Below are 14,105 nucleotides of genomic sequence, written 5' to 3'. Positions count from 1 at the left end.
AAATTTTTCCAGTTCCAAAATATTTCTTTCATGGACAGATCAGTAAGTTTTTTGAAGCTGAAAAACAGCTTGTGGGTCATTCCCATGACATTGCCATATAAATGTCATGAATAGGGTAAGAGAGGAAAAACAATCTTGCTTTAGTCATAAACTGCATAGAAAGCCTGTCAGCAGTAAATCAAGTTGCCTGATACTTCTACATTGCAAGGCATAGCTCAAAATATGACACAAAAATAAAGGAATGTGTATTACAGAGAAAAATAGAAAGGATTAACTTTAGAAAAATACAGTCAAAAAGTCCTCAAAATGAGTTGCTTGAAGTGCCTGGGAAGCTGACAGTATAATAGTCACAAAGGCTTTTTTGTGTCTTGTCGGAGATGCCTGGCTTGGCTTAGGATGTCAGCTAGGTGCAAAGCCGCTGTTAGTAACAGAAAATAATCTGTCTGATGGAAAATCTTAACATAAAGTAAACTGTCTTGTGAGGACAAAAACTTAGTATTCCTACAAAAACTTAGTATTCTTAGAGCTAAGTGTAAGATCACTACATATATGGATTAACTTCTTTAATTTAGTTAAAGAAAAAAAAAAAAAACCCAAAAGTTGCATGTATATATGAAGTATTTTACAGTAACTCCTTTCTTTTAGAACTTTCACAAAATGGAGTTAAGATTTATTCCTTATTACTGCAAGAAAGATAGAATATATATGAAGGTGAAATATTTCAGCTACCAAATTTAGTAGCTTTATATAGAGTCTACATAACAAAGAAGAGAGCACATGAAGAACTGAAAGATTCAGAAACTGAAAGTTATGGAGTGTGAGTAAAAATAATTAAAAGTAAACACAACATAAAAAGAGCTGTGCTCTGATGATTTCTACAATCAAAAAGGTTTTCTATATTGTCTGTGGTGATTACGTTGCAAAATTTGCACAGTAGGTACAGTAGCTCCTCTACATCAGCTGTGATATTTCATGAGAATGTTTTTCTGTGCAATAACAGTTTGCTAGTGTGGGTACTTATGGAAAACCTGAAAGCAAACACAGCAGGTGCACTAAATTTTAGACATTTATGGGGTTTTGTTGATTAGTGGTTCAGTTTAACATGACCTTTAGTATCACCTTTGCTTGTGAGTATAAAAATAGTACTTGCAAGAGATCTGTGAGAAATGAAGCAATGGATTCAACAGACTACCATTTAATGTACCTGCAGAAAAAAAAACCAAAACAACCCACAAACACTAGAACTAAAGACCTGAAATAGTTTTGAACAAGGAATAGTCTTTTAAAGTCTTATTACTTCTAAATGACCTCTAGTGTACAAGTGGATTTTTGTTAGCACTAAATTAGCTTAATATTTTTTAAATGAATCCTGATGACCCTGCTATACATCTGTCTTCTCCCTCTTAGACTTAATTGGAATTTTCATATGTAATTCCCAGCCATACAGGTACAATCCTGACTGCAACAACTTGTCCTCAGGACCAGAGAGTGCTCAGGAAAGGTCTGAATTCTTAGCAAATAATGCTCATTTAGTAAGTCAAGTCTTGCATAAGCCTTTTGCCAACAGTTGGAGTATGAGCAACAGCAGTATCACAGAAATTTCCTGAAAATAAATGATTTATTGAAGAATAAAACATGCCTGGAAGAAAAGTAAGCAAGACTATAGGGAAGCAGATTGACTTGGTTTTAGCTGGGATAACATTAGTTTTCTTCTTAGTAGCTGGTACAGTGCTGTGTTTCGGATTTAATTTTGATAACATAGTTTTAGTCATTGCTAAGTCGTGACTTTTGCTCTGCTTGACTTACTGTAAGTGAAGGACTTTTCAGTCTCTCATGCTGTGCAAACGAGCCAGTGAGAAGGGGCACAAGCAGCTGGGAGGGACCACAGCCAGGACAGCGGACCCAAACTAGCCAAAGGGATCCAAAGGTATATTTCGTACCCTGGAACGTCATGCTTAGTATATAAACTGGGGGAAATTGGTCTTGGACACAGATCACTGCTCAGGTACTCACTAGGCATCAGTCAGCAGGTTGTAAGCAATCAGTTGTACTGTACCTCACTTTTGTTTCTCTCTTTCCCTCTTCTTCTTACTATTACTATTATTATATTTTACTTCAATTATTGAACTGTTCTTATCTCAACACACAGATTTTATCTTTTTCTCAGTTCTCCCCATCTCACTGGGGTAGGGAGGCAGGAGAGTGAGTGAGCATGGTACTTAGTTAAATCATAGCACAGATTTTCTCTGCATACAGTACCTCATTCCATTCCCTGTATTAGGAATAAATATTCAAAATGAAGATACTGAGAAATGGGATTCCAGAAGGAGCAAATGGGACTATAAGCAATTTACTATAGACTATATGATGGACCTCCTTCATGGATAACTTAAGATCAACAATTTTTTTAGGGCAAATAGAAGTTGTCATTAAATGCAACTTATTAAACCTCCAAATTATTGTTGAGAGTAGCAAAACTTTATCTCCTTCATAATGGCAGTTTTCAGAGCTTCAAAAAAATAACTATCACCATCATATATGTTGTCTTGTTACTATATGAGTTCACAAGAGGAAGGAACAACATTTGGATTGAAGAAAACCCATGGGCAAGATATCTTGCCATCCTGGCCACAGACAATACATGAGAGACTTTTTGAATGGTTCATTCCACAAAGACCAGGACAGCATCATTTTAACTCTTAAAGGAAGCACTTGGGAGCTTTATCCTCCATCAAGGGCATTCTCCAGCATGGCAGATGCTGCATATTCTCTCCACTCTCAGATTATAATGCTAGCTCAGTCACAATCCACCAAGACTGCTATGTTCTAACAGTAGTTAAAAACAACAAACAATGCCCCCAAATAGCTGAAACCATTCATCTTTTCACTTTCCTCATATATACAGCCTGTGCCTATCTACTTGACCCCAGCCTTTTGCTTACTCTTCACCCTTGCTTCCTCATATCAAGCTCGGAAATCTCTCTGCCAGCCACTCAGATACATTTCCTACCTTAAGCAGACTCTGCTATTCCCTGAAATGAAAAGTCAGAAGCAAAATCCTTATGAATTACTTTTTTAATTTATGAAGTCATAGAAAACTGGAGGGTGAGTTACAGGTAAAGGAAGGTGAAAAAGGAAAAAAGGAAGGGGATCAAGGAGGTGTGTATGAATAACAATAAAGTTGAATACTGAGAAAACAAAAGCCAAATATGCACCAGAAAAGGATAGTTATGGTGGAGAGAGGGTGAAATGAACTCGTATTTCTCTGTTTAATTTTCTCACCAACGTCAAGATAAGCAAGGCTTTTTTTGGGTACCCAAGCTATCTCTTTGAGGGATTCAGGACCTCCTGGATTTTCTTCATCTAGCCCTTCCAAATCAAAGGGTTCCTGAAGAATCTTGCTCTTCACACACTTCTTGGCTTCCATATGACTCTGTCAACAAAGACCATCAGGACTGACAACTGACCCCTTGCAACAATACCTCTCCTGAGTATTGTATCACTTCCAGAGGGCTCTAAGCAGGGCCTTAATTGTTCTTCGGAAGCCTTTTTAGTTATACCAGTGGCTTACAACCCAAACTGTCTCTGCTCAGCTTCTCAGTTCAACCCCTTCTTGTGACCAAGACCTCCTCTTCAGATGTCTCTGTGAAAGAAGCATATTAGACAGCACACATTAATCCCCATTAGTGTCTTTTCTTTCTTATTGCAAGCCACTTTGCAGAGCAGGGATCCAGAACCTTATGTTACCTCCAGTGCACCTGGGAAAGAGGTGAATACCCTTTAGGTAAGTGGAGGGAACTCTACGTCAGGTTGCTATATTACTGACATGCTTTTGCATACGAATAATTCATCCTGATTTGGTGTCTGTGCATTGGTGTGCTCACATATGGATTACTGCTGCAGGAGTACATCTACATGGGGTATGCCCTGAAGTCCACAATCACTGTATCCCAGTGAAAGTGCTGTGTCCTGTGGAGATCCTGAGATAAATAATAGAAGATTTGTTCCATGCAAATTTCTTCTAATTTATATTTCTTGCTTCCTAACTTATTTTCCCTACTTAATGACCCAGATTAACACTCAGCTTCTTCCAGAATGCTGGATGGAGCACACATTCTTCTTCACCATCCTGCTAAACCATGTCTAGATTGAGCCCAGGGGGCAATGACAGGGACCTTTCTGAACAGACTATTAGATTTGTCTAGCTTTTCGGGGTGGGTGGAAAATTAAACTGCAGAGATACCAGATGCAAGTTACATTGTACTGCTTTTCCTTCAGGCTAGATTCGAGAACTAAGTTATTTATATGGATATTATAGGGATAGTCAAGATGAAGAATATAGTGAATTTGCTACTAAAGGACTTCAGTAAAACAGTGCTAAGTCCAAGATTGTCTCCCTACTGCCCCAACAGTTTCTTCTACTTCAATACCACATATATGGAGATAAAGACTTAATACACCTCCCTTCAACACTCCTTTAGTGTGCCTCTGCTGGCCATGTTTGGGTTTTGGGCTTACCTAGAGCTATATTAGAATGAGTGGCTTCTCACTCAGCTTATACCCAAGCTTGGTTAGCTTTCTAAAATTAATGCATATTGTTCTGTCAAATATTTCAAAAACTTCAGGCTGTTGGACACATTCTGCCCATGCTTCTTACACAGTGAAAGAGTTCCTTATAGAATGTACAGCATCTATTCCATTTGAATCACCATTGCCAAATAAGATGGCTGTTAGCCTTTCTAACAGCCTAATAGTAGAGCTCCTTTTGATAAACAGTTGGGCAACTAGAGCCTCTCAAGTCTGTAAGTGTGTATTTCTACTAGAAAATATACAAGTGACCTAGAATGTTCTTGAGCATGGGCATTTGTTCATTCATGCTGTAAAACAGTAAGAAGGTCTCTAATATGCTTGGGTCTAGGTCAACTAGTACTCTCCCAAATATTTCACAAGTATATAGCAGTGACCCTTTCCAGTTGTTAGTGTCAATACGGTCACGTTGCTATGGAATCTAAAAGAGAATCATAGCATAGATGTGGGTGGATCTATGATAACTGCCCTCAGTGCCAGGGGTTTAATATTGATATTGACATAACTCAATAAAGTGAAGTGGCAGAGGCATTACTTACTTGGATTTTTGGACTGAGGCTTCTAAAAGACAGATTAAATACCTTATGCTTTATAGATTCCAGGTTAATTTTTCTTTTGATTTTTGTTTATTTGTTTTTATTCAGAGAGCTGAAACATGAAAGAACCACTAGATGTGTAATGTAGAACTAATGACTAGCTTACATGAAAATAATCAGGGTTAGTTGATGCAATGAAGAGATAGCAAACAGATAATTTCTCCTGGTAAATTAAATCACAGGTTTGTTTCCTCTACTCATAAATGTGTTTGCCTGATTTTCCCTTTTAATTTGTCTGGCTACAGCTTCAAGTGTACTAAAGTTTTTGTTATGGCTTTTTCCTTAAAAGAAAGGGCAGTTTAGTAATCCCATGAATGTAGCACAGTATACTGTTGGTTGATCTTTTTGATTAAGTAACTTTTTTGCTGAAGTTATTTCTACTAGACCTTAAATCACATTTGTATATTGTGCATCCTCTCAAATTTTTCCTGACATCCTATTTCCAAAGTGAACTGCAGAAATACATACAGAATCCAACACACTTTCATATGCAATGAGACTAAAAATCACTTTTCTGTTTTTACTCAATAGTCATTTTATATCCAATGATTCAATTCCTCATATTTTGCTGCAGTATCTCAGTTAATATGCTTGCAAATCCCTTTAAAGATACTAATTTTCAGGATCTAATATTCCTTTTATAAAGATGGCCTCAATGTCCTTATTTCCAAATATTCTTAGCTATGGTAGAAACACTTTGTTTAAATTGAACTTAGCAACCAGACCACATTGTGCCATATGACTTTTTTATCACTTATCATCCTGTAATCACTTGCATTATCTACTTTTTTTTTTTTTTTTTAACATGTATTATCCTTATTTACACATAACTGTTGAGCAGCATGAGGCCTAGAAGCAGATCCATGGACTTTTTCCAACATTGCCTTTTTCAGTGATAATTCCCTATTGTCTGCTTAAGAGCTATTTCTTAATCAACTTCTTGTATAATTACTGATGTTCTCTATTTTTGTTAATTGTTGTGTGCTACTAAATCAGTTGTTTCTTAATTTAATACATAAGCAGTTATGTTATCAATCAGGCTTTCAAGAATGAAATAAGATTTGGTTGACTGTTCTTTCTAAAATCTGTTGAAAATATTTTAACTCTATCCTATCATTTTACTTTCTGTCAAAAGGACCTCAATCAGATTTCCTTTCTTTTCCCTTAAATTTTAGTATTAGGATAAATGGTAATTTGCTTGGTCTTTTATTTATTTTTTAGCACAATAATAGCACTGCTCCAGGCATCTGGCATTTCCTGTATTTTCAAAGACAGAATCAAAATTGTTTCATAGTCAAGAATTGCTCAGATAATTTCATAAGAAATACCAGGTAAAAGTTCTGTGTTGTTTGACTTTTTAAAATGTTTATGTCTATCAGTTATTGCTTAAATCCTTCCTGTTTACAGTCTGGCTAGTACTATGTAATCTCTAGTGAAGTAAATATCTAACACCACTTCTTTCCAATTACAAAATCCAAGGTGAAAAATTCTAACAAGTATCAAATACTTATTATTTCTTGTTTGCTAACTGCAAACACTGTGCTTACTATTTCCTTACTCAATTTGTTTCACGCATCATAATCTTTACAAAATTCCCTTAGCATCCCAAGAACCAGCAGCATTTTTTTCTGATACTTTTAGTTTCCTTTAACAAATTTCTGCCTATAATCTTTTTATTGTTACCTGCATCCATTTTTTTTTTCAGCTGATACTTGTATTTTTCCAATCCCGACTTATTTAGAATGCACTTCTAATGTTATTTACAGTTTTATTTCACTGCTAAGCTAGTCCAGGGTCTGAAGTGTTGATTTAAGGGGTCCTTAAGAAGATTTGATTCAGCCACTTACTTTGTTCATTTGCATTTCTGTCTAGTCTTTTCCTTTGAACAAATTTACTTGTGTTCTTTCATAGCATGGGTGAACTCAAATTTTTGATACTCCAAGATCCAAAGAGGTCTTCGGTGTCTACTTGACATTTGTTTCCTGAGTTCAGAAGTTATATCCTCAAAATCCTCCACCAGCTGCTGTTCGATCTTTAACCAAATTCAAGTACTAGCGTTTCTCCCTGTCACAATCACCAGGCACGTAAGTTTCTTCTTTGAGGAAAGTTATCTACATCATGGTTAAAGGGATTCTCAAACTAGGAATGCTCCCTACATATTTTGACTGCAAGGCATGACTTAAAATGAATTCTTGGAAACTTTTACTACGTTAAATACTACTCTGAAAGAAAGAGGTTATGAAAATTTCCCAACACCTACTTTTAACAGCTGAGTGCTTGTAACAATCTTTTTAATCAATCATTAACAGCCTGGTGCTTCTCATTGGGCTAAAGAAGCTACCTGAACTTTGATCTTCCATGTCTAATTTGACCACTCTAACAAGTACACTGTTTGATGTAAGAGGGAAATGTGCACCAACTAAACATTGTCTTTTGGGGCTTCCTGGCAAAATAAACCCCACAAAACCAAACCAAACCCAAAACCCAACCTGATATGAATAATCTGCCCATCTCTGAGTGACTCTGTTATGAATCCTAGTGGAAACATTTATGTTCCTTGGGCCAAAAGTGAAACACTTAAGCATCGCTCTTGCTTTAGTTATTTCTTACTGATTAGTATAGTTGTCTGTACTCAGCTTGCTGGCATCTGTGGATCTTATAAATAAATTCTTACCTCTCATAATTTCTTCATGGATAGTAGGTACATAACTTGATGCTGAAACTTCCATAAAGCAGCAAATATACCTGAAACACTAAAAAGGTGAGCCTAAGTTTCCCTTAGGCTCCAAGCATATTCATTTGTCTATATGTTTACTACATATGTCTGTAATTTAAAATAGTTATATACTCAATAGTTAAATACTCATATATAAGGTGCCAACTACAATCCTGTGCTCTTTGGTGGAAACCATTCCATGTTAGGAGACTGTCATTCACAAGGTTTTGAAACCAATAGTAGAAGTTTCTGGGATGGATCCCTGAAACTTTTTGAGCACTTCAGACACATGCGCAAAAGTAAATTTATTCTATCTGTTTAAAGGTAGCATTCTGCAGAACACCTCATTATCTTCCACCTTCTGATCTCTGTTCTCTCAAGCACTGACCCATTTGCCTGTGGTTTTGAGTTATAATCATGCTAAAGCAGGAAGCAGTGTATTTAATGCAGTTTACTAGAGTTTGGAATTAAAAGCAGATTTTAAAAAAGTCATTTTCTATTTTGAGTAAATCATACTGGTACGCTATCTTTTTGATACTGCTTATGACCTCACTGCTGCTACAGAGCTAGTAGATGTCAGCTGAAAACCAAATATTTTTGTTCTTTACAGATTTAACTGAGAGTGGCTCTTACATAACTATTCTCAACACACAGAAAAGATTTGTTTTCTATAAATGGTTTGTCTAGAACCCAGAATTAAATATACCATGTTACAGTTTTCAATTGATAGTAAGGGGAAATAACATTAAAAAGCTTTCACTGCAGTTTCACAATAGTGAAAAGAACAGTTCTTGTTTCATGTATGCTAGACTCTTGTTTGTGATAAGAGGTAAAAGTCATGATTCCCTGTCAGATAATGCCTTGATGTCTGCATTGATAGTGTTGGTGGTTATAGCTTACAGCTTAGTGTCAGAAGGAAAGTCAGATCATTCTGAGAGATGAGAATTTTTAACAAATGTTTTAAAGATCCCATATTTCCAGAAAGACAGATTGTGAAGATGAGAAAGGAAGCAAGGACATGCATATGTCTTATTTTTTTCTAAAGTAAGTGAACCACAGTCATATGTTACCACTGATTCCCAAAGTAGTAATGGGTAGAATATCCTTGAAGCCTGACTCATTCGTTCTTAAATGTCAACAAGTAAAGAAAATAGAAAAATATTTTACATGAATACAGAATAAAGCTTTAAAAAATGTTCAGAATTTCAGGTCTCAGTTCTGAAAACACTAATATATGTGGTTATCTTTAGGTATGTAAGCATTTTCATTTCAGTAGAAGTATGTACACCTAAGTGATTAAAGAACTAGCTCTCAGATGTTAGAATTGGAAATACCTCTGGCTCCATGTGATCCATCACTTTCACAGGTAGGATGCAGGCTTGTGGATGAATAAACAGGTTATTTTTTTAATAAAACAATCCAATGATTTGGGAGGCTAAGTCTCATCCTAAGTCCCATCTGAAAATCTGAATGATAAGCCTAAGATAACAGGAAGTAGACTGCATCTTACTAGAAAGCACCTGGAATTTTTTGCCAAGGTACATAACACTTCAGAACATAAAATGACAAGATTAAGATTCTAAAGAACAAGCTAATGTAATGAACTTTAAACGCATAAAAGTAAATGAAAGGGAAAAGTTGATAAGAACACGTCACACAAAAGCTGAAAATCTAAAATTAAATATTTAATTAGAACTCTGATTTTGCTTTCAAGGTAGGTGGCATTGCACAGGCTATATTACAATCTTTTATAGCTTTTTGTTTTGTTTGTTTGTTTTGCCAAAGAAAATACTGTTTATTTTTAACAGGCCACTTCAATATTAATACATGTGTAATAGGATCAGAACTGAAAATCAGCTAAAGATGGTAAATTTTACATTACTGGGAAAATTACAATTTTTTTGTATTGTAAAAACATTTATTTTTAACAATTTACCTACATTAATCAAAAAAGTACAGCATATTTAATAATTTTACAAATTCTTCATAAAAAATATATCTCTGTACAAAAAGTTCTTTTGCACCTACTTCATGTCACAGCAGCATGTAGTGAAATGGCAGAATGAAATACTGGGAATGAAAATTAGATTGACTTGATCATAATGCCAGTGTTCTTCCCCAGGTCCCCCCACCCCCACCCACCCACCTTTTTTTTTTTTTCCTTTTTAATAACAGCTTTTCTTTGTTTACAAAATATTTTACACAAGAAAAAAAATTATTGCAGCTAGCCTGGAGAAAGGCAAGATGTGTGATACAAGCAGCAGTTTTTAACAGCTTTGAAGCACATAACCTGTTTTTTAAAAAAAATATATAGCATGTATTATTAGCCCGTCATAATGATCTGGTCAACACTGGGGAAAAAGTCTTCTGCATATATCTCAGAAAGCACATTTCCTGGCTGCCATTAACCCAGCCACTGCACAACATTTTAAGAGTCTTATTCTGATGAAGCACCATATGTAAGTGCATGCATATACAGCCCTCTGTAAAATAACTTTAGGAGAAAGAGATCCAACCTGAACAGAAGACTCAAACATAGCGGAGAAGTAGAAGCATTTGAAGGATGTGGACAGAACAGATAAAACTACGAATGCTTTGTTTTACTTGGGCTCCAGTCTGAAGTTCCTGTTCTCAAACAAACACCTTAGGATAATTTGTCAGTGTGTCCCAATTTTGAGTGTCCCTGATCAAAGAACACTCGGGATAAACACTCCTTACATAATCTCCCCAAAATAAACCACTGAATAAACGATTTACAGGATCTGGGCTTTCTAATACAAAAGATCAAATAACTATTGTCTTTTCTAAGACCATTCCTTGGTGGTCATAGTGAGACAGGTCTCTGAATACACTGTCAGGGCAGGAGCAGAAAACATGAATAATAGCTACTCTTTTTTTTTTTTTTTTCTGCCATTGTCACTATAGAAAAGACTTCCAAAGCAGTAATGTCAAGCAACTGTCAAAAACTTTAATGACACAACAGCTTTCCTCCCTGGCCTGCTGTTCCTCTTTTCCTCTCTTCATTTTCAGAGCAACTTCTTCTACATGGGGGAGGATCAGGAAAACAACTTTGATCTGATGACTTGGTTCTTTCTCAGGAAATGTGAAGGGCTCTGAGATGTGACAAATAAATGAAACTTACTGCACAAAAACTTCAGAAACAAACCAAAAAAGGAAAGCCAACAACTACTAACAAAGTGAACAAGGAACTGACTGAAAGGATTATTTATTAAATTTTCTTCAGTTTCTTGCTCATATGAGGCATATAACAGCTGGAGGCCCTACAATACTGAATTATATTGCTGGTATTTTTCATCTAACAGATGTAGAGTTGTTAAGCTGACTAAGGGTTACATTTGAAATTTTGTGTTCTGCAACATTAGCTGGAAAACCTGTTACTGGGCTTACATTATCTTTTTGGTTTGTGTATAACAGCCAGACCTACACACATATGGAGTTCAGAAACATTATTCTGCCTTTTTTTTTTTTCTTTTTTTTATAGCAACTGCACAATAGGACAATTTGAAATTCAGAAAACTGAAACAACAACAACAAATAACCCTGATTTTTTTTAAAAAGGAAAGCAACTTCCCTGGTTTCTGAGCTCAGTGTGTCTAAAATCAGACTTCACTTGTTTCCTGTAATTTCCTAATTTTAAACCTCAGTTTATCTGCCCAATGGCATTTTTCATTTGTTTGTCCATTTCATTCAACAAAACCTCTAATTCTGAGGAAATGTTAATAATTTACTCATTCATATTTACAAATTTCAAACTTTCTCTGTCAAACTGTGTAAGTACAAAGGCAGTAAGCAGTGCTTTTAGAAATTCTGAAAAGAAACAGAAAGCAAAGATAACTGAATACTTCTCTTTGTCCAAAATATAAACTGAATGACAGCTTGTTATAGACAAAATTTGCACTGGGTTTACATATGCTACTGTAATGTGTTTTAGTTCCATGTAACATCAGAAAATGATGTCATATTACAGGAAAAAATGGAAAATAATGCAAAAGGGAAGACTGCATTATGAGCACAGGCTCACAGGCTTTATGAGCTATCTAAAATAAATTACTATTCACATTTGTACATGGCAAGCAGCAATAGCTGCTAACCCCCCTGCTGTTATAATAGTATGATACTGACAATGGTGATTGATGACTGATTTCAGAAGAAAACAATACTGGCAATGAAATTTTCTGAGAAACGGGCTCTTGTTCTGGCTGAAAGTCTCCAGTGACTTGTAATCATGTTTACAGAGAAATTTAGTCAAAAATTGATAAAGGAAATATTGTTTCACACATGATTTTAACTGGTGCTAAGCACAGGGCTCATAATTTAATACTCCAAGTAAATTTGTTGTGGAATGTTTTGATTGGCAAAGAGTGTGTGAATGTCTATATACAATGGACTGTGTGTAGAAACCCTGTATATTTTTATCAGTATCTTACTCAGTCAGCCATAACACTCTAGTGCAAAAAAATTGTGCATTAAGATTTTGCAATATAATGGCTGATTGGGAAATTGCCAAACTGCCCTAGGTGTGAGATACAGTGTAAGTTTCTTTAATTTTAGCAAGATTTCAATGGTAAAGCTTTTGCAGGTGTATGCAACTTCAAGAAAGGTTGTCTTCTCCTTCAAGAGAGCTTGATTTCTTCAAAATATTCCTGGGGATAATCTGTGGTGCTATCATTTGTCACAGTACTCAAAGGATTTATCCAAGTGCCCAGAAGAATGCATTGAAAGGCATCCAGCCACATACAAATATGAAAGTCTGAGGCATTAAATATGAGAAATTGGCATGACTTGGCAGTCTTCCTTAAAGTGTGCCTTGATTTGAAGCAGACGCAGCCAGGCATTTTGATCCATCTTTAAGATGAAAAAATATTCTTTGTCTCATCCCCAGAAGACTGACACGTTTTTACCAGAAAATTTAGCTGCATGTAGGCTGACAGATGATGTTAAAGATTACAGCAGCAAAGCCAAGAGAAGAAGGGAAACTGGTATATGGCACCAAAGGAATTACTGCTTGTCCATCAGAGGTATGGCTATGAATCAGTCATATTGGGCACTGAAGGCTATACCACTGTACAAACTGTGTTCAGAGTCGTATCAAACCTCACAGCCTTTGCCTCTGTGGGTTTTAAGTTTGTGTCATACATGGGATTTTCAAATGAAGCCTGTCCATTACTGTTTTCATGTCCAGCATACCCATTGTACTGTACTTTTGGTCTTGTTCTGTGGAAAAAAAAAAAAAAAAAAGACAGGAAATTATAATTAGTATCACTTAAAAAGAAACAATCTACAATTAATGCAAGTTTTATCTTTAATATTTCCATCCTGTCTACACAAGTTTTGTGACTGTCTAAAAGTGATAATCCAGGAGATCCACAAAGGATGCTGCAGGGACTTAAAAAGTAAGAGAAATCTGTTTGGAAGTTGTTTTTCATAGCATGAAGAGAAGAAAACAAATTCCTGATGGGCAAGCTGATGCTACAAAGGAGAGAGACAGTAAGGGCAAAATATAGGTATGCACTTTTCATTATAAACATGTAAAAAACCCGACAATTTCATAGCTTGTTGTTCATGCTAAAATTGACAGCCAAAACTAAAGGAATGTACAACAGAAGTACGAACAAAAGTAAAGTTGAAACTGATAACATAATATTTTGTGTCAGTTGTAACAATTATGATAATTTCTGATTACTTTAGATGCTTTAGATTGACAGACTAACCATAAAAGAATCTTTACAGAGAGTGGAAACATTTATTCCAGCTCTACTAAATTAACACCTTACCAATTCCAAATATATATAATTGTATTTCTAAAACATTGATACCAGTGTAAAAAATACGGTAGCATCTTTAGTTGGTGAATTTAATTTGGTCAACTTCAAGCATATTCTAGTTGACTTTTGTGGACATTTGCAATTCTACCCACACTAATTTTTACAGTATACTTAGGAAAGCCACTGCATAAATGTTCTGATAAAAATCAGTACAAATTTAGAAGACTTGAATGCAGGAGAAGCTGACTAGGTGGACATAGAAAGATGGGAGTGACAGTCTCCTAATTCATCCTTTTGTTAGCATCTTGGGGTTTAGATGAGATATACTGACACAGGTTTTATTGGCTTAGAGGTTTTTGAGCAGAGGTAGAGGGAATGATGTAGTAATGTGCTGCCATCAGCTGCTTATTACCATTCCAG

The 14,105-nt window shown here is 35.6% G+C and overlaps 1 protein-coding gene across 1 annotated transcript in view; it reads right to left on the bottom strand.

Moving 5' to 3' along the window:
- Positions 1-10,108: 10,108 nt before the first annotated feature.
- Positions 10,109-14,105, bottom strand: part of CSMD1 (CUB and Sushi multiple domains 1) — a 1,149,005-nt gene continuing 1,145,008 nt past the window's right edge. Inside the window, exon 70 of the mRNA XM_065681530.1 lies at positions 10,109-13,134. Coding sequence (XP_065537602.1) covers positions 12,975-13,134 — 160 coding nt within the window. The 3' untranslated portion in view covers positions 10,109-12,974. The remainder of the gene's footprint in view (positions 13,135-14,105) is intronic.

The sequence above is a fragment of the Lathamus discolor genome, chromosome 5 (genome assembly GCF_037157495.1).
Source record: "Lathamus discolor isolate bLatDis1 chromosome 5, bLatDis1.hap1, whole genome shotgun sequence".
Classification (NCBI taxonomy): domain Eukaryota; kingdom Metazoa; phylum Chordata; class Aves; order Psittaciformes; family Psittacidae; genus Lathamus; species Lathamus discolor.
Note: the sequence above shows the minus strand (reverse complement) of the source record. Positions and strands in the feature narration are given on the sequence as shown.